Genomic DNA, 26789 nt, shown 5'->3' on the forward strand with positions numbered 1-26789 from the left:
GCTGCACCTAGGGATTGGGCCTGCCCTCTGCCACCCAGGAGCAGGCCTAAGCCAGCAGGTCATTATCTCCCAATGGGTCCCAGACTGCAAGAGGGCACAGGCCGGGCTGAGGGACCCCCTCTACCCCCTGAGTGCACAAATTTTGTGCACCGGGCCTCTAGTATATAAATAAGTTAAAACATATTTAAAATCATATGACCAACAAAACTGGGAAATTAACATTATATCACTGCCTTCTAATTATCACACCCCATTAAAGCTCCACCAGTTGTCCCAATAATGTCCTTTATAGCAAGAGAATCTAGTCCCAAATCACGTTACAATTAGCTGCCTTATCTTCTTCAGTGTGCAGTGTTAAACTCTGCCCCCTGCACAGGCTCCCTCCTCATCCACCCCACCTTAACACCCTTGCCCAGCCATCGCAGTCCCTCCATTCTACACCCTCTTCACTCTGCTCAGGTTCTAAAACCCCTCCGAGTGCCACCTCTACTGGGATAAGGAGGTTGTAGACAGAGGGGTGTCCTTTCCCCTTACAGACAGTAAAAGGGAGTTTACCTAATATCCAGATAAGAAAGATCCTGCCTTGAACTATTTTTGAAGGCTCTATTCTGGGCCTCCTCTGGCCACAACCTCCCTTTCAAGATCACACTCCAAATAGTGAGAACCCTGGAATTCCTTGCCCAACCTGTCCCAAATCCACTCCCAGGAACTTCAAAGTCCTCCTCCACAGGTTTGTTCTTCCAAGAGTGGATAACATCACTGGTGTGCACATGCTCAGGCTGTGGAGTTTCCAACAGGTGGCTGTTTGTAGTGGGTGAGGATGAAGCTTGGACATGTAGACTGGGGTGTTCACATACATGAACACAGTGCTCCTTGCAGTGGGGAGTGGAACCAGAGCTGGGAATAGAAGAAGAGCAGGTTGCAGGCTGGTGGTCAGGGAAGTTCTCTCTACATCACTTACTTCCTGACACAGAACTCTGACAAGCCCATGAATTCTAAATTTATACTGGTCTCTCGGGTCTTTGAAGAGGTATATTTGCCAAGATAGGAAAGTAGAAGATGTTTAAATTTGTTATTTATAATTTTCAAAAATGTATGCAAACATGGGCATCCATTTGTATTCTTGGCCCACGGCCCACAAATGCTAGAAAGCAGGGCTTATAAAGGGGAAATAATACAATCTAAGAGACCAATTCAAAGCCTACTGCAATAACTCATAGATGAGGTGATGATTTGGACCGGTGTGGTAGTAACAGTAGTGGTGAGAAGTGGTCAGATTCCGCATGTATAGTATTTTGAAAGAAGAATAAAAATGATTTCCTGATGGATTGGTTGTGCAGTATGAGAGAGTAAAATTAAGGACAACTCTAAAGCTATTGGCTTGGACAATTGAAAGGATAGATCAGCCATTTACCGTGATAAGAATGCCTCAGAGAAGGACAATTAGGAGAGCTATGAGTTTTAAATATCTTAAGTTTGAGATGCCAATTAGATGTCTAAGAGAAAATGTGGAGTGGGAACTTGTATATATATAAGCCTGAAAAATCAGAGATTGTAAATTTGGGAATGATCATAATAACAATGGTTTTTAAAGCTATGAAAACGTGTGAGGTCACCAGGTGACTAAAGGTAGGTAGTAAAAACATCCAATGACTTGTCGCAGGAACACTCCAAGATATAGAAGGTGAGGACATGAAAAGGAAACAGCAAAGACTCTGAGAAGGAATGGTCAATGAGATAGAGGACTTTACCCTAAAGCCAGAGAGAGGATTTCAAGGAGGCTGGAAAATCAAAGATGCTAATAGATCAAGTAAGATGAGAACTGAGAACGGTTCTGTGTTACTCTGCATTTAGCAATCTGGATGTCATTAATGAACTGGACATAACAATTTCAATAGAGAGTAGATTCAAGAGAAAGGAAAAGGAGTATAAGGCAGCATATAGAAACAATTAAGTTTTACTCTAAATGAGGAAGTTGCCCTAACCGGTTTGGCTCAGTGGATAGAGCGTTGGCCTGCGGACTGAAAGGTCCCAGGTTCGATTCCGGCCAAGGGCATGTACCTTGGTTGCGGGCACATCCCCAGTAGGAGGTGTGCAGGAGGCAGCTGATCGATGTTTCTCTCTCATCGATGTTTCCAACTCTCTATCCCTCTCCTTTCCTCTCTGTGAAAAATCAATAAAATATATTGAAAAAATAAATAAATAAAATAAATGAGGAAGTTAAATAGGACCGAAGCTAGAGGGGAAAGTAGAATCAAAACAGGACTAGTTGTTTTGCTTTGTTGTTTTTGTTGTGGTGGTTTTATAAGAGAAAGTTTATTTACAAAGTCACAGAGGTAGAAGTGAGTTTTAGAGGAAATGGGTTCGGGAAATGAGTTACAGAGGCAAAAGGGCCGCTGGAACTTAGTAGAGAGGAAGGCAAAGATAATGTGGGGACAGGGAGGGAGTAGAAAAGGGAGATGCTTAAGATGCAGGCTGAGTCATTTGTCCTCTGTTTCGCTTTGTTTTAAAAATTTTGTGTGTGTTTTAAGATGGGCACAATAATAGCATGCTTGAATACTCATGGGAGTACTCATGAGAGGTAAAATTACTGATATAGGAGAGAGAGGAGTGAAGAGCTTGAATAGGAAAAGGGGTAGGATGTCATATGCAATTGGATAGGCTAGCCTCGGAAAGGAACGTGGATTGTTCATCCTTAGTATCAAGAAACCAAATATGGGCACTAGTGCATGTATTTGAATGGATGTGGTGAGGTGAGCCTGTGGAAGTTCTCTTCTGATTGCTTCAAAGCAAACGTTGACAGCCAGACCATGGTGTTCTGTCAAACATACACAAGTTCACACAACACCAATGTTAAAACAGAAAAAAACAGCCACTTGATAGAGCAAGACAAAAATCACGGCTACTCCATACTCATGTCTAAACAGAGACAAAAATGTGGACATAGTTCAAAGCATAAAAGTGACCACATATCCCTCCCTTCTCCCCACCTCCCACTACGCTGGCTAATATGCTTGACTTCTCTTCTTCCCCAATCACAACGTTAGCATCACTTAGTTCCTCTCACCTTTTAAATAAGATGAATTTATTAACACAGCCAATCATAGAATTACTGCAACTTTTTGACAACATATAATCCAGAAGAAAGCCCCACTTCTAGAATCCTCCCCCCAAATTAGCTAACACAAACCCAAATCCTATAGTAAATCCTTTTTAACACCCTTTAACTGAGGTGTCTGCATGATTCTCTGTGGTGTGCTTTCACCCTCATTGCAATGACGCAACAAACCCAATGTTGTTCAACTACAGGTGTGTTGCCGGTGGTCTTGGCTGAAGGGCATTGATATTTCTTAGTGAAATAGAATACAGCCTGAAAGTGAGTATGTAGGATAAGTTGTTGGAAGACTGAGGAGAAAAGAGAAATTATGAAATACTTGGGACCATGGGAAAATGAAAGGATGAATGTATTAGGGAAACAGTAGGGTTGCTGGGCAACAGCAATTCCTGAGATTCATGACCGTGTATCTAAAGTGAGGCCACACTAATATATAAAGAACTCCTAGAAATTCTAATGGAAAAACTACAATCAAGTAAAAAATTGGTTAAGTATGTGTCAGAAAGTTCACAGAAAATGAAATACAAATGTTTCTTAAAAAACATAAAAAGATGCTCAATTTTACTCTGAATATAATAAATAGAAATTGAAACTAGTCTGCACAGGTGTGTGTGTGTGTTTTCTGCAGTAGCACAAGTGCAAGCACAGAGTGGGTAATGTTGGAAAGAGAAAAAGGGGTCTAAAATAAAGGGGTAACATTTCTTGGGAGAATAGGATGAGATCCAGTGGGCAAAGTAACTATAGACTCATAAAAGCTAAGGATCCATGTGAAGCAGAAGCTGGTGGTGGGGTAAAAAGAGAGAGGCGCAAGTTGATAGAGTGCTTATGTCACTTGCTAAAGGTATTGTGTTTCTAGATTTCATTTCATTAAACTGTGAATTATTTAAATTCACCCTGAGCCAATTTCTGAAATGGAATGCCTTATATTATCTAATGTAGCACTATAATCTATGGTGTTAAATAAATAAACATACCCAAATTTGACCCCTCCCACCCCTTTGCTTTAATTTAACCTCACAATCTGAGCATTGCTATTTTAAGTAGAAATGCCTTGACTTTTCTACACAAAGATATAAGCCAATGTTTTCTAATAGACTGTAGATGGTGTAATTAAATTCAGAGATCATCGAACATGTTGAGACAATGTTTTTCCTTATGTAATACTCTTCCTGGGAATTAGACATATTTAGATTCTACTTATTTATTTTATTGAATCTAACAGGCCACAGGAGTATTTTTTTAAACCTCTAGTGAGATCATTTACAATTTAGCTGTTATAATTCATGGGTAAGTGCTTTAATTCTGCCTTCTAAAGATAAGGATAGAAATTGTGCTCATTGTGAGTAGAACTCAATGCTAAATATATATAAATTGTAAAATCTGTAGCATATTTTTATTAACTATGTTTGTTGGAAACAGAGAAGCGAATACTAATGTCAGTGAGTATCTTGCGCTGGACCGCCCAACAGTGCATTTTTAAAACGAACACCGCCTGGAAAGGGCATCCACATGTGATTCGGATCCTAAGACAAAAGAAAGGCACCGAAGAACACATGTGGACTTGAATTTTCAATTCTCTCAAAATGCAGGCTACAATTTGAAGACCTTCTTTTAGTGAAAACTTCTCCGTACAAGATGCTTGTCTGACCCTATTCAACATGGCTGGAAAAATCAAGAGTAGTTATATCTACTCAGTGAGGGTTTCTATGGTAGAGAAAATGGTACAGAGGGAGGAAGTGGATGGTAATGTGTTCAGTTCCCTCGAAGGTGAGCCTGAGAAAGAGATTCCTGTGCAAGTGACTTATTGAGGGAGCGCAGTTCAGGTGAAACTTACAAGGGAGTGAGGGAAGAAGGAGAGAAGTAGATGCTGATGTGGAGGCAGCTGAAGTCTGTCCTCAGCCTGATTCCACCGGGAGCTCAGCATGAATGCCATTGCAGACTGTCTCATCCTGAGGCAGGAGGATTGGTCACTGATACTCTCAGAATGTCTTGTGACCACTGCCAGGTGTGGGGCAGACACAGCGCCTAACCTTCCAGGCATTGCCAGATGTGGCATTTCAGTGTGAATGTGCTGCTCTGAGCTCTTACCCAACACTCACCTGGAGGATGGATGAGCTGGACAGGTTAGGGACTACAGGCAGTTCACCAACAGGGTCAAACACAGGTAATATTTTTCTTTGTGATCTTTTTTACTCTATCCTAACACCTCATCATTTACTTCAATTGCATATTTTTGTATTGAATTTATTGGGGGTAATACTGGTTAATTTCATATTTACTCTTCCTAAGTGTTCCGAAGACACTCGCACTGGAAATTTAGTTTAAAGTCATCTTGGAAGTCCTTTTTTATAGAAGAATCCTAGCTAATACATGTAGAAGAAATGATAAAGTTGGATATCCATGAAATCATTAGTCTAGACCTGTGCTATTCAATACAATAACCACTAACCACAATTTGCTATTTAAATTTAAATTAATTACAACTAAAATTCAATTCCTCAGTCACACTACCACTTTGTAAGTGCTCTTACTGACCATGATATTTTGTCCCTGCTCTTAGATAAAAGGGAAACAGACTACCAGAACAGAACAATTGATGATTTAATTTTTTTATTATTATTTGTTGACGAGAGAGAGAGAGAGAGAGAGAGAGAGAGAGAGAGAGAGAGAGAGAGAAAGAGGGAGAGAAACATCAATTTTTTTGTCCCACTTATTTACTGGTTGTTTCTTTTCTCTTTTCTTAAAATATATTTTATTGACTTTTTACAGTGAGTAAGGAAGAGAGATAGAAACATCAATGAGAGAGAAATATCAATCAGCTGCCTCCTGCACACCCCCTACTGGGGATGTGCCCACAACCAAGGTACATGCCCTTGACCGGAATCAAACCTGGGACCTTTTAGTCTGCAGGCCGGCACTTTATCCACTGAGCCAAACCAGTTAGAGCTATTGGTTGATTCTTGTATGTGCCCTGACTAGGGATCAAACTCGCAACCTTGGTGTATTGATATGACGGTCTCACCTACTGAGCTATCCAGCAAGGGCTTGATGATATTTTAAGTATGAGATAATTGTTGGAGCAAAGTTCTCAGGATATAAGGATAGTAATAGAACAGCTATGTTTTAAAGCTCTAGAACAAAATGCACATATGTACATTTAGTTAAACATACTATGTAGCTGTAATTCAGGAATTCTTTTCCAAGAATAAGTTGATCTTTCTTGCTTGTTTCTGTCATGTTTATAATGAAGTGTAATTTTAAAATCTCCAGTTCATAACATTATAATGATATTGCTTTATACTTCAGTTCAATTAGCTGTAAAATCAGGGTACATGTTTCCTCTTCTACTCAATAGCCCAGGATTCTGTTTACAAAGTTTCTAAAGATTAATTTAATGTTCTCATGAAAACACATTTTGAGAATATGGTATAGCTAACTCTTGTTACGACATAGGTCATATTTTTTTAATGGGCAATAAAAAGAATTGTAACAGAAGTTATAATCTAATGCATGGAAGGCTCAAATAAGTTGGTCACTGAATTTGGAGTAAAATACAGGCTATATGGCATATGCAAAATTCACTTTGGGAAGCTGAAAAGACATCAAAGAAACAAAGCAGCTATGGAGGTACGCTGTGTTATTTTGTAATTAAACAACTATTCAGGGGTCCTCAAACTACGGCCCCCGGGCCATATGCAAATACAAATATTGTATTTGTTCCCGTTTTGTTTTTTTACTTCAAAATAAGATATGTGCAGTGTGCATAGGAATCTGTTCATAGTTTTTTTTTTAAACTATAGTCCGGCCCTACAACGGTCTGAAGGACAGTGAACTGGCCCCTGTTTAAAAAGTTTGAGGATCCCTGAAAATACCAGAGGGCTATGTCATTATGGTTACCACAAAAAAAGCATAGTATGAGTGAACTCTCAAAGTTACCTGGCAGTAATTCAATCAAAGTAATACCAGCTCTGGCCAGTTTTTCTCAGTGGTTAGAGCATTGGCCCATGGACAAAAGGATTGCGGGTTCAATTCCCAGTCAAGGACATGTACCTGGGTTGCTGGTTTGACCCCTGGCCCAGGTTGGGGCTTGTGCAGGAGGCAACCATCCTATGTGTGTCTCTCTCACATTGATGTTTCTCTCAGGAGGCAGCCAATCAGTGATTCTCATCATCTCTCTCTCTCTCTCTCTCTCTCTCTCCCCCTTCCACTCTAAGAATCAATGGGGAAAAAATATCTTTGGGTGAGGGTTAACAAAAAAAAGGAATACCAATAGGCGCTGCTACAGGAAAAATATATATTTGAAATGGTGTCTGGTCTGGTCATTCTACTTAATTTTTAGACCAGGTAACAGTCACATGATTCAAATGCCAAGAAATATGTTTTATTTTTGTGTTAGTCTCTTCCTGAGTTTTGTATTTGATGATGAGTTTCTATGTGAAATGAGATCAACATTTATTTGGGTCCTTTTAAAGTATTCAGTAAGCACATATTTTAATAAGCACTAATACAATCAGTTGGCTTATAACTTACAAGCAGTGTTGCTAAAATTTCTGGCTTGAAGACTACCTTCATGATTTTTGCCATAGCTTCTTATTGCCTATAATTATTTTGTACGTAATATTTTTCTTTAAAAATTATTCACAAGAAAATACTTACTAGTTTGTCCTCCTCTCCAAGCAAGTCCATGAAATCTTGGATTTCACATACTAAATCTTGCTTCTATACATTAAAATGTTTACTATTCATCAGTCTCTCTGAAAACCATCTCATGGACACAGAGCTGTGCTGTGCAGATTCTCCTTCAAGGAAAGACTCGTTGCCCAGCTGCCAGAAGTGTGGTCAGCAGACACCTGCAGCTGTTGGCTCCCTCTAGGTCAGGTCTGCAGATGCCAGCTCCCTGGAGATCATGTCCTCACAGGGCAGCCTGAGCCTGGATTCCAGGAGAGGCAGGGGTAAGAAGGTCTGGCCATTGCAACTTGATGCATGTCAACTCTGATGGAAAATATTTGCTCCAGAGCTTCCCACAGACCTGCTTTGTCTTTATTTTCTCTATGCCCAGCCTTGCTTTGCTGACTTCCTTTCTCAAGTGTTGATTTCAAATGAATAACTTGTGCCTCCATCTTCATCCCAGCACCTGTTTCTGAAGAACCCAACCTGCAGCACATGCCTGAGGAAATACTGTGCTAAGTCACTGTTTAGGATGTGTCAAAAGGTATTTATAGACTTAAAAATGCAATTTAGAAAGGAACACCATGAAAGAGGAGGAAAATGGGAACATCTGTAATAGTGTAAACAATAAAATTTTTAAAAGGCCATGAATATGATTTTATGTGATTGAAGGCAATGTGTCTTTTATACAAGGTGTCCAAAACTATTAGTGCCATTTTAAGTCATTTTGAAAGATGTACTAGCGATTTGGGAATTGTGACAATTCAAGAGTCATTCAGATGATGTCTGAAAAAAAAAAAAAGCATCCTAATGGATTAAAGAAAAAAAAATTTGGGATCCAGGGCAAATGATGTTTTTAAAAACTGGAACTAAATGATATTCTTTAACTTTATATTCACAAACTAAGCCTATGTGTGACAAACTTCAAATATGTCACAGAATTTTTATTCCTTTTTTAAATCACCTGCATATAAAGAAATAGGCAGAAGAGTCTATTCAGTAAATACCTGAAATTACTGTAACAGAATCCTGTTTGAAATACCACATGCAGGCACACATGTACAGTGCGATTGAAACTTGGTGGCCCATGTGCAGAAGTCGGTATTTTGTGGAAGAGCCACACTCAAGGGGCCAAAGAGCCGCATGTGGCTTGCGAGCCGCAGTTTGCTGAGCCACAGTTTGCCGACCACTGGTAAAGTATTGACTTGCTCAATGATGAGCACTTTTATTAGCTTCTTTCAATTCTATTTCAGTTCTCTACTAGTCTAATAGTGTTTCCTATGGCTACCTCCCAAATAAATTGCCTGCAGTCAAATACTAACTGTCTGAGTCAACTTTTAGGAAACTCAAACTATAAGAAGCCCTTAGAACAACCTCAGTGGAATTTTATCACACCCCACTTAGGGAAGGTGGTTCCCTTCTTTATGCTTATACTGTAGCAATACATTAAAACTAAAGAAGATATTGGGATATTACCAATTAGACTAAAAATTCTGAACAGCCCTGTCCAGTTTGGCTCAGTGTATAGAGTGTCAGCCCATGTATTGAAGGGTCCCGGGTTCGATTCTAGTCAAGTGTGCGTACCTGGTAGGGGTGCATGTGGGAGGCAACCAATCGATGTGTCTCTCTCACATCAATGTTTCTCTTTCTCTCTGTATCTCCCCCTCCCTTCCACTCTCGCTGAAAAAATCAATGGAAAAATATCCTTGGGTGAGGATTAATACCAACAAAATTACTCAAACATTCTATAATAAGCTTTCTCATGAATTTTTAAATATTTCTCTCTACATAACTTTGGCATTCAATAATAATAGAATTGTTCACTCCACACTGCTTTTTTACTTCCTCGGGAATTGTTAAAAATATATGTAAGGAGTCCGGCCAGTGTGGCTCAGGGGTTGAACTGTTGACTCAGGAACCCAGAAGTCAAAGTTCGATTCCCAGTCAGGGCACATGCCCGGGCTGTGAGCTCGATCGCCAGTAAAGGGCATGTAGGAGATAGCCAATCAATGATTCTCTCTCATCATTGATGTTTGTAGCTCTTTCCATTTCCTCTCTCTGAAATTAACAAAAACGTATTTTTTAAAAATACATGTAAGGAAATAAAATATGTACCAAGTAACATGTTGCTAGACTGAATCTTAAATAATTTGGCTTGCAAAATTTGAATTATAGGCTTTAGTTCATTTACCAAAAACAGAAATAAGTACCACTATCTCCTTTAATTTATAAGTGTGTTTTACAAACCATTTACTTCTTTAATTTAAAACAATATTCAGAATGGTATGGGATTTTGTGTACTACATTTCCAAATCAATGATTATAGGATTTTTTGCAATCTATAGTGAGAGCCCCAATTCAATTTCATTATCTTAAGTAACAATCTATAAAGAAAGGGAGAAATAAATTTAAAAATCATACTGAAAACATCATCAAAATACAACAAGGTGGCATGTTTTCTAGCAGATCTTGACACACACACACACACACACACACAGACAGAAAAAAAAATTAATTTAAATCCACTTTTATTTTTTCATAGATTTTAACAATTATGCACAACTTTTCACATAAAGAGAATGAAATCTCAAGGATGAGGAGGCAATATATATATGTATGGTCTCTTCTATTCATTCTTTAGGATGGAAGGAAATTTCTAAAGGGCACAATGTGTGAGATTTAACACTGGAAAAATACATAAGAAACTTGTTTAACTGGCTCCACTTAGGACCAGGCACAGCACAATAAATACAGAACTGCATCATTTTTAAAAGACTGTTGCAATTTTAACACATTCGTACTAAAGAAATATGATCAGTGACCAGTCTGAATTCTACAACATATAGGTGAAGGGACACTTAAAATGAATATCTGAGCATAGTTTCTCTAGCATTTTCACACCCAAACGTCAACATTCTTAAAAAGTAGTAAAGAACATATACTGCAAATTCAGAACTACAAAAACAAAACAAAAAACCGAAAAACTTGGTCAAACTTTCTTCATCCTATTATTCATCCCCATCACAATCCTAGTTTGCTGGTAAATTTAAGGTAGAAAAGAAAGTTTTTGAAATTATTTTAATTTCCACTGGTCGTAGGGTTTCTGGGTAGGAGGCCACATTGGAAGCCAACTGATTAAGCAGCACCATTAAGTCCACACCTCAACAAACCATTGCAAAATTTTTATCTTCCAGTATTCTGAAAGGTTATAAAAAGTTGTATGGAAGAATACCTGTCCTGAACTGTAAAAACATGCAATTTGCAAGGATTTAAACAAACTAGAGCTGAATTCTCTACTGCCTGCATTTTCCTTATCAGACCAAAAGAACTACATTACCTAAAAATTTAAATAATAACATATTAAGGCATAAAATAAATACTTTATTTATGCTATTACATTGGGGTATTTGAGATTGTTAGACACGTTCACATGCCCTTTCCTCTCAGAAAGAGGAAGGAATGGTGCCAGCACTGTTGGTCAGAAAGAGTTAATGGGAAACTGTCGCTCTCGGCTGTTCTGTGATGAGCCTTATTGTACAAATACTTAAAAGACAGACAGAAATGATCTTTTTTCACTTGACTCAGATTCTGCTATCAGCAGATACGAGAATCAATTTCATCCCTATTAAACCAAATGGAAACTGTTATGCTGCTATGGCTACAGATATTCTGAGGACTCTTGTGAGCAAATGAATCAAAACCCACATGAAAGAAAGTATTATTTTCTATAATTAGTAAACTGGTTGTTCAAAAATTCAATAAGGGAACAAACATGTGACATATGACACACGCTATTATCTTGAAAAAACATAATGCCACTCTGGTCCCAAGGATCACGATAGCCCAGCCGGTCCTTAAATGTGCAAACAGCCTTTAACTACTCCTAAATATCTTCTTTGTGACGTTTTAGTGTCCATCACACGGCCACATGATTCTTAGAAGCTCGGGCTTCTAAGATGTTTGAGGAAAAGAAAAAGGGTATAATGGGGATCAAGTTCTTGGTGATTGTTCTAAATGTAATTTTAAAAAGACTTTCCTAATAATGCAGAATAGTCCTTGATACTGAATTTTTCCTAGTGAGACAAAATAAGCTTTAACAAGACGATGTTAATGTAAATTTGACCATCTGGCTCCTTTTTCACTTTTTTAGAGGGTACTGATCCATATATTATACTGAGCCCCCAAAATGCCTGTTTTAAAAACAACATAGTTCCTAACAGTTCCCCATAAATATTCCTGATTTATGCTGGGGAAGCAATGCAAAACTGAAACATTAATCATTTATGTTGTTAAAAAAGCAAATACTTCCTGCAAAGCAGTTACTTAGCAAAATGCTAAGCTGCAAATAAATTTGCCATGTAGACTGATATCAAATCATTTCACAAAGTACCTGTCACAATGTAAAGAAAACTGACCTTTCATCCCCAATTCACTGCAAAGACAGTACATGCAGTAGGCTTGTTTAAATTTAGTGGTGATGAGGAAAGGGCAAACCTAGGACAAGGAGGGATGTCAGCCTACATACAAATTTACAGTAGTGTAGCCATTGTATATCACATTTTCTACATTCACCACTTTGGAGAAAGGAACACTGGAACAAAGGAATGTTTTGTATAAGACCTACAAAATAAACAGGGAAACAAATGATAAGAGGCATAAAGCTGCACTAGTCTCAAAGCTGCACAGTAAAGCAGCAAAAGGTTTGAGATGGGAAATTTAGGAAAATATACACATATGAGAGCTTGCTGAGGAAAAGGAAGGAAGAAATCACAGTTCTAATCTTCAAGGCTACGAAATGCATTCTGCATGTCTTCAAGAAGCTGGGCATAGTCAGCCTTGATCTTTGCCTCACCATCTTTCACTGGATCCTGAAAAAAGACATGACAGAATTCAATTTACATTTGGGAAATAACTTTCAAAGCATGTAGTAAGTTGCTTATATTTAATATATTTTGAGTACTAGGTTAATTGAGGTACACTGGTAAACAACAGGCAGGAGTGAAAATTATCCTTATTTCCCTTTTTTTCTTTTAAGGGTAGAAATGTGTAAATGGTGTAATACCCCAACCAAACAGAAATAAAATTTCAATATTGTATTTTGCCTACTAACTGTACTCAATGACCAATAATTTATCCTCAACAACATGCAAAATATTGGAAAATTATGCAGCATCACATATTAAATGCATTTCACTGCATACATTATAGTTGGAATTAATTTAGTCAAACTAGATATTTACTATTCAATGTCTCATAGAATTACATTGAGACACAAAAGTAAGATTTCTAAAATAATCTTAAATTGCACCACAGTTAAAATCCTTATGGAAAGCAACTTAATTAACATGTATAAAAAGACTTTAAAATGCTTAAGCTCTCTGACACAATCATTCCACTTCAATCATTCCACTTCTGGGAATATATACTAGGAAAATTCACAAAGCTAACTGCATGAACAAAGTTGCTATACCAACAACTGGAAATTTCCTAAGTGCTTAAAAATAGGAGAATATTACTCTCCAGCAACAAAATAATGCTACAGAAGAAATGTAATGACATTGAAAAGCAATTGTGATGTTGCCCTGGCTAGTGTGGTTAAGTTGGTTGAGCATCATCCCATATACCGAAAGGTCATCGGTTCAATTCCCGATCAGGGCACATGCCCAGGTTGCAGGTTTGGTCCTGGTATGGGTGTGTACAAGAGGCAACTGATCAATGTTTCTCTCCCTTTCCCTCCTCTCTCTCTGAAAATCAATAAGAAAATATTTTTAAAAAGCAACTGTGATATTAATTTGATACAATGTGCATGTAAATAAAAAAAGATATTACCTTTAATCACACTACCAGAAATCATCACTATTTTTTTTTTTTTAAATATATTTTATTGGTTTTTTTTTTTTACAGAGAGGAAGGAGAGAGACAGAAAGTCAGAAACATGAGGAGAGAGAAACATCGATCAGCTGCCTCCTGCACATCTCCCACTGAGGATGTGCCCGCAACCCAGGTACATGCCCTTGACCGGAATCGAACCTGGGACCTTTCAGTCCGCAGGCTGACGCTCTATCCACTGAGCCAAACCGGTTTTGGCCAGAAATCATCACTATTATTATTACATCCATATTTTTTATCTTGTTCCTATAAATATTTAATTTTTGAAAATAAAATTTGACTCAAATTATATATAGAATTTCTTTGCAACCTCATTTATTTCCCCATGTCTTTGATATTCTTTCAAAAGAAACATGTAGCCGAAACCGGTTTGGCTCAGTGGCTAGAGCGTCGGCCTGCGGACTGAAGGGTCGCAGGTTCGATTCCGGTCAGGGGCATGTAACTTGGTTGCAGGCGCATCCCCAGTGGGGGGCGTGCAGGAGGCAGCTGATGGATCTTTCTCTCTCATCAGTATTTCTAACTCTCTATCCCTCTCCCTTCCTCTCTGTGAAAAACCAATAAAATATATTTAAAAAAAGAAAAGAAATAAATATAATCCAATTGATAAAATATTTTAAAACAATCCTATACATTTGAGTTTCTACTGATAATTTCATTTAATTATCTAGTTATATCTGTGTACTTCCAAAAGAATTACAGTCCACTTAAAAGTTAAAAATATTATGAAATAGGATACTTAAAAGAAGTAAACAACAGAAGTCATTTTGGATGCGCATAGGATTGGATGTGAATAGGCAGATGAGGTAAGGTAATTGTTGCTCAGCAATGATTTTAGCACTAAATTGCCTGGCAGTTAAAAGAGAGCCCTCTCTGGTTTGGCTCAGTGGATAGAGCATTGGACGGTGGACTGAGGGGTCCCAGGTTCAATTCTGGTCAAGGGCACATGCCTGGGTTGCAGGCTCGATTCCCCCGCAGGGGGAATGCAGAAGGCAATCAATTATTCTCTCTCATCATTGATGTTTCTATCTCTCTCTACCTCTCCCTTCCTCTCTGGTATCAATAAACATATTTTTTTTTTTTAAAAAAGAGATGTATCAGCATTTATTTTAGACATGACATACTATAATTTTTAGCACCAGCATTCCTATTTGAACATAACTTTGAGATCTGCCCTGGTTTTACATAACCTGAGCATGCGTGGAAATGATAAATGTAAGTTTTATACACAAGGTTCAGGACTCAAGTAGTTAAAAAAAATAAAAAGAAACATTTCCTACTAAAAAAAAGTTACAGCAGAAACTAAATATACCTTAAATTTCATGGAGGAAAGTTTATAGAGGATCTCCCCCATGTGCTCACGGATAATGGACCATGTGATTTTATTGTCACTCTGGGCAGTGGTTTCAACAGCTCTACGGGCCATATCATAAAATGCGATCATGTTGGACAGCATCCCAACTGTCTTGTAGAATGGGCAGAACCTAGGGTAAAAACAGCCAAAATAATTAACAAAACAAAATCCAAAGCAGGTTCATTCTTTATGTAAAACTTTATAAAATATGAGAGCATTAGCTTCTTTACTTAAATATGCAGATTACTTAAAATTATTAGATGATATATAATGAATGAAAAAATAGTGGAAAAGACCAGTTTTGGGACAAAGATGTCTCAGAATAGGGAATGGATAGTAAATGGAGAAATATATTTTTTAATGTAAAAAGTGATGTTTATATTTTAAGAATAATAATAGTACTACTATAATCTAATCTCTTTGAGGATTTATTTTTGTACAATGCCGTTAAAGGAATGCCCTCAGTCAGTGATGGCGAACCTTTTGAGCTCGGCGTGTCAGCATTTTGAAAAACCCTAACTTAACCCTGGTGCCGTGTCACATATAGAAATTTTTTGATATTTGCAACCATAGTAAAACAAAGAACTATATTTTTGATATTTATTTTATATATTTAAATGCCATTTAACAAATAAAAATCAACCAAAAAAATGAGTTCACGTGTCACCTCTGACACTCATGTCATAGGTTCGCCATCACTGCCCTACCTCCCCCTGTCCCTGAGGGGCAATCAAGCCGGCAGCCGCCTCTCGCACCTGCTTCTCACACCTGCTGCTGGCAACGGCCCTAATAGCTCCACGCTGTCAGTGGGTGTGAGCGGGACTGGCGCTGTCAGCACATGGGAGCAGTGGCGGTGGGAGTGGGGCTGCCAGCAGACAGGGAACCAGGGGCTGTGGTGGGAGGGGCTGGGTGGGGGCGCAGAGAATGGGCCAAGATCCACCCCTATGCCCACCGCAGCCTCTCGGCCCACAGTTCCTTTTCAAGGTGCACGAGTTCGTGCACTGGGCCCCTAGTTTGTCATAATTGTACAAATGAGCAAAATCAAGACAAAGGGACTTATTGGATGGTTAGATGTCTGCCATGAAAATAAAAGTGGTTTTTAATGTAGGCAGCTTCTGCAGAGAATGGGCCAAGATCCACCCCTATGCCCACCGCAGCCTCTCGGCCCACAGTTCCTTTTCAAGGTGCACGAGTTCGTGCACTGGGCCCCTAGTTTGTCATAATTGTACAAATGAGCAAAATCAAGACAAAGGGACTTATTGGATGGTTAGATGTCTGCCATGAAAATAAAAGTGGTTTTTAATGTAGGCAGCTTCTTCTTCAAAACTCAATAGAGCCCTGGCTCAGCTGGTTAGAGTGTTGTCCCAATATGCCAAGGTTGCAGGTCCGACCTCTCATCAAGAATCAACCAATGAATGCATACATAAATGGAAAAAATTGGTATCTCTCTCTCAAATCAATAAATAAATTTTTTAAAAAAATCTAAACAAACCAAAAACACCTCAATAGAAAATCCTCAAATAAAAAAGGAATAGTGGTGCTTCCAATCAATTTGGCAGTGTAGGTAAATGTGGCACACACATCCAACTACTTGAAATCTAGCTGGACAGAAGTCCTATATTCTTTATAAGGATATGAAGAAGAAGCCATGTGGACTGGTGGGAGGGATGGAGACTCCAAACAATCTGGTCCCGCACCCATGTGTTGGATGAAAATCAGAGATATTTCTGTTGCTTGGGGCCTCCCAGAGGAACAAGGGGTCCCATCCCCATACCAGGCCCCCCAGCCCAGGGATCCAGTGCTAGGAAGAATAGTCCCCATAACTTCTGGCTATAAAAACCAGCAAGGATTGTGGCTGAGTGAGACAGAGGATTCTGGGGTCCCAGGCAGTTCCTCTTAAAGGGCCCACGCACGGATTTACTTGGACTCACCCGCACTGAGCTCCAGCATTGGGGCAGCATCACGAAAGGTGCCTAGGACATACAGGGAGGCACTGAATTCTCTGTATTCACGGTGAGAGCTGGAGGGGCAGCTTTCTCCCAACATAAGTGCTGGCAGAGGCCACTGTGCCTTTGCTGAGCCCTTTCTCCACACAAAGTGGTCAGGTGGGAGCCATATCTGAGTCTCCATCAACCTGGTTGTTCACCCAACTTAATAATTCCCTGAGATGCTGCCCCATCCAACTTGCTATTTCCAGTGACTTTTACATACAAATGGCCTGGCTGGGATCATAAAGCAAACTTAGCAAAATGGCTCAAAGGTTCACAAATTCGAAACAAGCAGTCTCTAGTTTCAGCATGCTTAGCTCTAGCTAAGTGGCCCCAGGTCTGACACAAGCAGCAGTTCCTAGTTTAGCCTATCCCAAGCACCTTCAAGCTCAGGTGCTTGAAGCCATCTGCAAATCACTTTGTAGCTCCTGCCAGGTGACCCCAGGCAGGGCACAGGCAACAGCTAACCTTAGCCTGCACCTCCTGGAAGGGCCCAAAACCAACACACCCAGTGGACAGCTTCAGACCACACTGAGCACCACTGAACCATCTCCATGAGCTACATACTCAAGGGGCAAAGTCATTGAGGGCCAGATCCCTGCTGAAGCAATTCCTGCAACATGAGGTGGGCCCCTGCATATCAGCTCCTCCACTATAACCATAGTCATTCCTTGCAGCCAACAGGCCTGGGCGTAAATCTTAACTTGTGATGTGTCAACAGCAATCAAGGCTCAACTGCAACAGAAGGATGCACATAGCCCACAAGGGGGTAGGGGGCAAGGGAAGCGCACAGCTTGAGTTACTAGAGAGACCAAGCCACTGGGCCCTACAAGACAGCTACTACATAGAGTCACTCTACCAGGACCAGGAGATGTAGCAGCTCTACCTAATACAGAAATACATATACAGGGAGAGAGCCAAAATGAGGAGACAAAGAAATAGGTCCCAAATAAAAGAACAGAACAGAACTCTAGTAAAAAACTAAACAAAATGGAGACAAGCAATCTACCAAATACAGAGTTCAAAACTGGTTATAAAGGACTTGTATGCATGCATATGAACATAACCAATGGACACAGATGGGGTTGGATTGGGGGTGAGGGCATGTGCTGGGGGATGGAGGTGGCCGGGGAGAGGTCAATGGGGGAAAAAGGAGACTTATGTAATACATTAAACAATAAAGAATTTAAATTAAAAAAAAGCAACACTGGTTATAAGGATGCTCAGTGAACTTAGTGAGAACTTCAACAAAGAGATAGAAAACATAAAAATGGATATAGAAAAATAAAAAAGAACCAGTCAGAAATGAAGGCTACACTAACTAAAATGAAGAATACATTACACGATACGTGATGCAGAAGATCAAATCAGAGATTTGGAAGATAAGGAAGCAGAAAATTAGAATGCAAAAAGAAAAAATAATCCAGAAAAATGAGGATAGTTTAAGTAGCCCGAGAAGCAACTTCAAGCATACTAACATTTGCATGCATCATGGGGGTACCAGAAGGAGGAGAGGAAGGAATTGAAAAGGTATTTGAAAAAAATGACAAAAAATTTTTATAGCTTGGTGAATAAATAGACACACAAGTCCAGGAAGCAGAGTGTCCCAAGCAAGATGAACCAAAAGAACCCCACAGCAAGATACATCATAATTAAAATGCCAAATGTTAAAGACAGAGAAAACCTTAAAAGCAGCAGGAAAAAAGAAGTTAGTTTATCCACCAGAAAGCTCCCATAAGACTGTCAGCTGATTTCTCAACAGAAACTTTGCAGACCAGAAGGGACTGACCTAAAATATTCAAAGTCATAAAAAGCAAAGACTTACAAGCAACATTACACTACTCAGCAAGTTATCGTTAAGAAAGGAGAGTCCCAGCCAGTTTGGCTCAGTGGATAGAGCGCCGGCCTGCAGACTGAAGGTTCCAGGTTCGATTCTGGTCAAGGGCACATGCCTGGGTTGCGGGCTCAATCCCTAGTAGGGGCTGTGCAGGAGGCAGCCGATCAATGGTTCTCTCTCATCACTGATGTTTCTATATCTCTCTCCCTTCCTTTCTGATATCAATAAAAATATATTTTAAAAAAAAAGAACTGAAGGAGAAATAAAAAGTTTTCCAGACAAGAAAAAGCTAAAGTAGTTCATTACCACCAAATCAGTATTATGTCAATAAATATATATCTATCAGCAAATACTTTAAATGCAAATTGATCAAATGTTCCAAAGAAGATATGGAGGCTGAGTGGATAACAAAATGAGATCTCTACATAGGTTGTCTATAAGATATTTATTTCAGATTAAAAGACACACACACACACACTGAAAGGAAATGGATGGAAAAAGATATTTCATAAAAATAAGAAAAAAATCTGGGGTAGCAATATTTATATGAATAAAAATACTTAAAAACAAAGGCTATAATAAGAGACTACAAAGGACCCAGCAATTCCACTTCTAGATATTTATTGGAAGACATCCAAAACACTAAATCAAAAAGATATATACATCCATATATTCACTGTAGCATTATTTACAATAGCCACGATATGAAGCAACCTAAGTGTCCATCGAGAGATGAATGGATAAAGAAGTGGTGTATACGAACAATGGAATATGACTTAGTTATAAAAAAGAATGAAATCTTGCCATCTGCAACAACATGGCTCAACATAGAGGGTATTGTGTTGAGTGAAGTAAGTCAGACAGAGAAAGACAAATGTATAATTTCACGTAGATGGGGAATCTAAAAAAATAAATAAACAAACAAGTCGACCAGAAACAGACTCATAAATACAGAAAACATTTTGAAAGTTATCAGATGAAGGGGTTTAGGGTTGTGGGTTGGGGGAAAAAGATGAAGGAATTAAGAAGTACAAATTGGTAGTTACAGAATAGTCACGGGGATGTAATGTACGGCCTAAGAAATATAGTCAATAGTATTGTAATAACTATGTACGGTGTCAGATGGGTACTGGAATTATCAAGGTGATCACTTGTAAGGCATATAAACATCTAATCACTAGTTGTACACTTGAAGCTAATATAATATTGTACATCAATTGTAGTTAAAAAATAAAAATTATATATATAAAAGGGAATAGCAGGATAGGTTACCTGTCATAAGGAGTATATCCATTTTGTTGTAGGAAATCATCTTTGATAAGTTTGGCTACCTCCAGAGTGATTTTATCTGTTTCTGCTAGAGAAGCCTAGAAGAGAAAAAATATATAATTTTAGAAATTTACTTCCATAATGTGGGACCATGGTTGTAATCAATGAGCAAGTAGAAATTATCTGATCACACACAATCACCTACCATTTATAAATTCACTTCATAACTATTTTTTATTGATGTTCTCTTTTATTGTGGTAAAAAACATAATGCAAAATTTATCATCTTCACTATTTTTAAGTGTTGTTCAGTAGTGTATAATATATTCACACTATTGTGAAACAAATGTTTTCAAACATTTTTTAAAATATATTTTTGTTGATTTCAGAGAGGAAGGAAAAGTGAGAGATAGAAACATCAATGATGAGAGAGAATCATTGATCAGCTGCCTCCTGCACGCCTCTAACTGGGATCAAGCTCGCAACCTGGGCATGTGCCCTTGACTGGAATCGAACCCGGGACCCTTCAGTCCACTGAACCAAACTAGCTAGGGCAGATTTTCATAACTTCATTTTACAAATCTGAAACTCTATATCCATTAGAGTTTACATAACAACTCTATTTTCCTCCTACTCCCCCCGCCACCCCCTCAGTCTCTGGTAAATACCATTCTACTTTCTTTTTTCTACAAATTTCACTACTTTAGATACCTTATAGAAGTGGAATCATACAGTATTTGTATTTTTGTGACAAATCCTTGAGGATAAAAAAGGGGGTATGTACATGTTCAGTGATCGAAAGTAACCTCACAGGGTGATCTGATAATAGATTTCTTTCTTTTTTTTATATAACTACACATCAGATCCTTGGACATTTTTTTTATAGAGAGAAGGCTGAATTTATTTTTAAAAATGCATACAAGGACAATGAAAGTTGAAAGATAGTGAAACATTTTAAATGAGCTTAAAAATGCAGAAACAAAAATTTACATTGGAAGTAATAAGGAACAGTCTTGATATTGGATAAAATTCAACCAGTGATATGTAGATAACTTTTTTTTTTTCAAAATCCAACAACTTTTATTGTTTAAAGTATTACATGTCTCCTTTTTAACCCCGATTAACCTCCCCTGAACTTTTTCTTTTTAAAAACAAATACATTTTTATAGATTTCAGAAAGAAAGGAAGAGAGAGAGAGAGAGAGAGAGAGAGAGAGAGATCAATGATTAGAGACAATCATTGATTGGCTGCTACCTACACGCCCCTACAGGGATGGAGCCTGCAACCTGGGCATGTGCCCTGACCAGAATCACACTGTGACCTCCTGGTTCATAGGTTGATGCTCAATCACCAAGCCACACTGGCCAGGCAAGATTTCTAACTAGGAAGGTCATGGTGGGTCAAATCCAATATTTCTTAGTCACAGTGCTCCTGAAAAAATGTATTTTAATAGATCCTACTTCTACCCCCTCTAATTCGGTTGGTAACAGGTACAGTCTATTTCAAGAAATAAAAGTAAATCAAGCCTTGGCTGGGTATCTCAGATGCTTGGAGCTTCATCCCATATACCAAAAGGTCAGGGCACGGACCTAGGTTGCGGGTTCAGGTTGGGGTGCAACCAACTGATGTTTCTTCTTTCCCTCTCTCTCCTCCTCCTCCTCCTCCTCTATATATAATCAATAAACATCTCCTCAGGTAAAGAATTAAAAAAAAAGTTTTTTCTCACCTACAATAAAACCAGGACCATGTTAAGTGCTATAAGTGACTGAAAAGAATATAAAGGCTCTAACAATTTAGTTACTACTCTTAACTGACCACTCTGAAGTGAAAGCCCCTCCCCTTGCATGTGGGCAAGCTCTCTAAACTGCTTTGACCAAATTAATGACAGAAATCATATTATACTAGTTTTGGGGCTCTGGCATAAGAGGCTGGTGACTTCTACTTTCTTTCTCTTTTAATACTCACTTTGAGAGCCCTGAACATGCTACATAGAGACAGAAATGCCCAGTCAACCCTTAACTATTTCAGCCATCCTAACCCCAGCACAAGACATGTGAAGGAAGAAACTTTCAAATAACTCCAGCCTGAGCCATCATATGACCACAACTGTATGTGGATCCCAAGCAAGAACACCCAACTGAGGCCATCAAACCCCAAATCATGAGTAATAAAACACTTTAAGTCACTAAGTGTGAGAGTGATTTGCTACTCATCAATAGAAAAATCAAAGCAATAATCACTATTTTACCTTTCACAACACAAGTAGGTCTCTCAAATATCTGCCAAAATAAAGAAATAATTTATAAATGCTATTAGTTTAAAAATATTTTGTAAGTACTCATTTTGCTAAGCAGAATCTGCATATCCAATGTTCTAGCTGTACTTACAACACTCCAGTGGGACTTTTTAAAAAAATATATTTTATTGATTTTTTACAGAGAGGAAGGGAGAATTATAGAGAGTTAGAAACATCAATGAGAGAGAAACATCATCGATCAGCTGCCTCCTGCACACTCCTTACTGGGGATGTGCCCGCAACCAAGGTACATGCCCTTGACCGGAATCGAACCTGGGACCCTTCAGTCTGCAGGCCGACACTCTAACCACTGAGCCAAACCGGTCAGGGCTCCAGTGGGATTTTATAACTCACCTTTCCCACAAGCTGTACAATTTCTGCTAGATCTTCTTCTTCCTGCAGGATCTCCTTAGCTTTGGTCCTCAGAGGAACAAACTCTGTGAAGTGCTTGTCATAGTACTCATCCAAAGCACGCATATACTTGCTGTAGCTGATTAGCCAGTTGACAGAGGGGAAATGCTTACGTTGAGCTAGTTTCTTATCTAAGCCCCAGAACACCTGATTGAAAAACAAAACAAGCAAACTTTCAATCATTTTAAGAATAATTTCTCTTAAAAAATAAAAGTTTTAAAAAAATGTATTGAGGTATATTTTGTTTTAATATGTAATTGCATATATTTTGGGGGGCAAATAATGTATATTTTTAGTTTAAGTATAATTGAAATAGAATAAAACTTGCAATTAAAAAATATACTCCTTTCAATTCAGGATGCATAGTACATATAAATCAATATGTATCTGAATTTCCTTAATAGTGTATCAAATCAAGTAGCAAAAAGAAAAATTTATTGTTTTGAAGATTATTATGGTGCAATATAAACAGATGAACCAGAATGCCCATTGAGATAGAATACACACTCCCTTTGATTAAAAAAATCTCTAAATGTTCTGGTTAAATTTAGTTCCCTATCATGAAGGGCCAATCCAGTAAGACCTAACAGTTATTTTTCTGAGGTCAAACATTCATGTGTATTTTATACATCCCTAACTTGCTCCCCCTTTCCTTATAATTTAAAATTCAATTTTTTAGCAAAAGTTAAGGTCTTTGAGAGTTGTAAATTTAGCCTCTGCCATTTCCTTTAATATAATATTGACAAAAACATAAGCAACTATTTTATTTTTCCCACATGAATAATACATATACTTATGAGTACATCAACTTTTTCCCCCCACCATAGCCCTATTTGTACACATCTTTCATTTAGGCTTCTTTTAATGGCTAAGTTGGCTAGCTATCCACTAACATTTAAGCCTTCTCATTGGGAAGCATCTGCCTAGGCAGAAACTACATTTTTCCAGCTTTGCTTTTGTCTGGTTTGGCTAGCAGAATGAATGGAGTACCTGGTCTGAGCCAAAGGTTCAGAAAATAGGTGTGCCTTCTCTAGGTTCCCTTTGTGCTGGCCAGATGCAGACAATTATCAGGCTAGGAGATAGTAGAGCCACAGGATGGAAGGAGCCCCGAATTACTACCAGGAGGGGAAAAAAACTGCCACTGAGTTTTTACCATTACACATTTTGGGGCTCATTTGTTTCCACATCTAAAGTTATTCTAACTCGCCCTGGTCAGTGTGGTTCATTTGGCTGGAGTGTCGCCATGTACACCAAAGGTGTCAGGTTTGATTTCCAGTCAGGGCAACCAATTAATGCTTATCTCTCACATCTATGTTTCTCTCTCCCTACCCCCTCTAAAATCAATTAAAAAATAAAGTTGCTTTAAAATTACTCTAACTTAAAGGTTAGGATTACTCTAATGCTAATAAAACTTTGCTACCTCGGATACATTTCCCACTTATAGATATTATTTATTATAAACCCCAGGTAAAGAGCTAAGGAACAGACAGCATTGAGGCTTTCAGTGATAAGAATGTTCATAAAACACTAAAATAGACTTGACCATTGCCTACTCTTTACTGACTATATTAAATACTTCATGATGATTTGGATAACATTAGAACACCCCATGGAAGTGGAGGGTGGTGCCAAGCTCGGAAGTTAACTATACTAGAAAAGATATACCTGAACAATACCGAGAGTAGCAGAAGTAACTGGGTCAGAAAAATCACCACCAGGTGGAGAAACTCTAAATTTAAAAGAAAAAATATAGTCATTAGGGATGCTTATGAAAAATAACTTGTATATGAAAGTCAATTTTAATGTAAATGGCTTTTTAATATAAATAACTTTAGTAATGACCTTTGGAAAGAAAATTTTACATAAAAATCTTAAATAGAAATCCGAACAAATAAGAATCATTAAATACCTGCTAGTATGAGAAATGAGACAGATATTTATTACAAGCAGTTTCATTATTCTAATCACACAGATGAAGCAGGAAGGAAAGACAAACTCTGAGAACAAAGTATGCTTTAAATAGTGATCATGAATCTGCACTTGGTTTTTATCATAATACTAGTGGCCCGGTGCACGATTCGTGCACATTGAAAGGAAATTACTTGGGAGAAAGATTCATGTGGTGATTATGTTACTGAAAAAACTTACATGTTAAAATAGTATATATAATATAGTATCATAAAATTAAAACACATGTGTGATTGATGCCAGTGAGAGCTTTATATGTATTGTGCATGCGGGAGTCAACGTTTATTTTTAAATTGCCAGTGCTCATCATATGTACCAGACAGTGGTTGGTTGGTTGGTCGATGAATAAATCGCACTGGTTCACGATGAATGTCAACAAAAACAACCAAATTCATAATCTACAATGACAGATCAAAACACGTGTGTGATTGGCGCTAGTGAGAGCTTTACATGTATCGCGCATGTGCAAGTCAACATTTATTTTTAAATTGCCAGTGTGTGTCATATGTACCAGCCGGTTGTCGATCAGACGTCGGTCACTTAGCCTTTTATATATATAATCTTACCTTAACATGTCTATAATTTTCTAAGTTGTTCCTAGGATATTGTGACTTAAATGTAATAATCAGCCAAGTCACATTTGTGGAACCAGAACATAAAGAAATGACCTAGAGAGCTCGTTGGATGACTTTGATGTGTAACCTTGGTAAGAATCACTGCTCCCAGAGTGGCTAAGTATTTTCTCTTCAAAATAAATGACTCTATTAAAATAAATAAATAATAAATGACCCTATTCTCCTTTGAAAAGTAAATAGTTTAGGTACATACGCTCCTACAATGCTGACACTCCCTTCTCTTTCAGGATTTCCAAGACATTTCACCCTGCCTGCTCGCTCATAGAAAGAAGCCAGACGGGCACCAAGATATGCAGGATATCCACTATCTGAAAAATGAAAAAACAATTTAAAAAGAGAGGTACTAGGGCAGTCCCCGAAAACCCATCAGTTCTGCTTACATAATAAGTGATACACAGACTTACCTGCAGGCATTTCAGCTAAGCGGCCAGAGATTTCTCTAAGGGCCTCAGCCCATCTAGAGGTGGAGTCAGCCATCATACTGACGTTATAGCCCATGTCACGGAAATATTCTGACAATGTAATTCCTAAATTGGGAAGAATACTGTAAGTTATAATGCTATAATGTATAATCCTGACTTTTTCACCCTTGAGAAAACGTTAAAGCAAGAAGTACATGAGACAATCTGCTGTTCCACCAAAATCTATTCTTCTTTTGGACACACAGATGAGTTATATTTCCTATAATCTCCTTTGCATTTAGATATGGCCGTGTAAACTGACTTGTAGCTAATCAAAGTAATGTGTTTCACTGCCAGGCAAGCCACATCTTCCTTCTGGCTTACTGAGAGGGAGAGAGCTCCCAGGAGCTCTGGAGGGCCTGGGCTGAAATGAAAGAGTTCTTATCAGCCTGGGTCCCAGCCCAGAATGACAGAGTAAAGAGTCCCCTAACCACCTTAAATAAATATCTATTATTACTGAGTAACTAGTGGCCCGGTGCACAAAAATTTGTGCACTCGGGGGGCATTCCTCAGCCCAGCCTGCCCCCTCTAACAGTCTGGGAGCCCTCACAGGATGTCCTACTAATGTCCCTGTGGGAAGCAGGCCTAAGCCGCAGCCTGGCTTCCCTCTGGAAGGCAGCTGGCCTATCAGGTATATAGATACTTTCTGAAGGCAGCATAGACTCCTTCCTTATTTCTTTCCTCTGTGGTTGGAGAATAGGGCACTAAAAGGTGGAGACAGAACTGTGGCTGGGTCTGGGGCTCTTGTAGGCAGCAGAAAGAAGGAGAGGGCTGGGAAAGTCTAGACATGGTTTTCTTTAATTGTCCTACCTTCCTCCGGACCCCTCGCTCTGTTCTCCCCTTGTCGTAGTGGACGCTTGGGTCTTGGACTGACAGGAGCCCAGAGCCGGGGGAGGTCAGC

General features: G+C 38.6%; 1 protein-coding gene across 2 annotated transcripts in view; it reads right to left on the reverse strand.

Annotated features, from left to right (window-relative positions):
- Nucleotides 1-10290: 10290 nt before the first annotated feature.
- Nucleotides 10291-26789, reverse strand: part of ATP6V1A (ATPase, H+ transporting, lysosomal 70kDa, V1 subunit A) — a 60633-nt gene continuing 44134 nt past the window's right edge. For both annotated transcript variants that reach the window (XM_006773600.2, XM_006773599.2), the window contains exons 9-15: nucleotides 25832-25954; nucleotides 25621-25735; nucleotides 24490-24553; nucleotides 22768-22971; nucleotides 20121-20215; nucleotides 14982-15153; nucleotides 10291-12651 (exon numbers count right to left, since the gene is read on the reverse strand). In XM_006773600.2, the coding sequence (XP_006773663.1) occupies nucleotides 12559-12651; nucleotides 14982-15153; nucleotides 20121-20215; nucleotides 22768-22971; nucleotides 24490-24553; nucleotides 25621-25735; nucleotides 25832-25954 (866 nt within the window). In that variant the 3' untranslated portion in view covers nucleotides 10291-12558. The remainder of the gene's footprint in view (nucleotides 12652-14981; nucleotides 15154-20120; nucleotides 20216-22767; nucleotides 22972-24489; nucleotides 24554-25620; nucleotides 25736-25831; nucleotides 25955-26789) is intronic.

This window comes from Myotis davidii, unplaced genomic scaffold, assembly GCF_000327345.1.
Source record: "Myotis davidii unplaced genomic scaffold, ASM32734v1 scaffold201, whole genome shotgun sequence".
NCBI lineage: Eukaryota > Metazoa > Chordata > Mammalia > Chiroptera > Vespertilionidae > Myotis > Myotis davidii.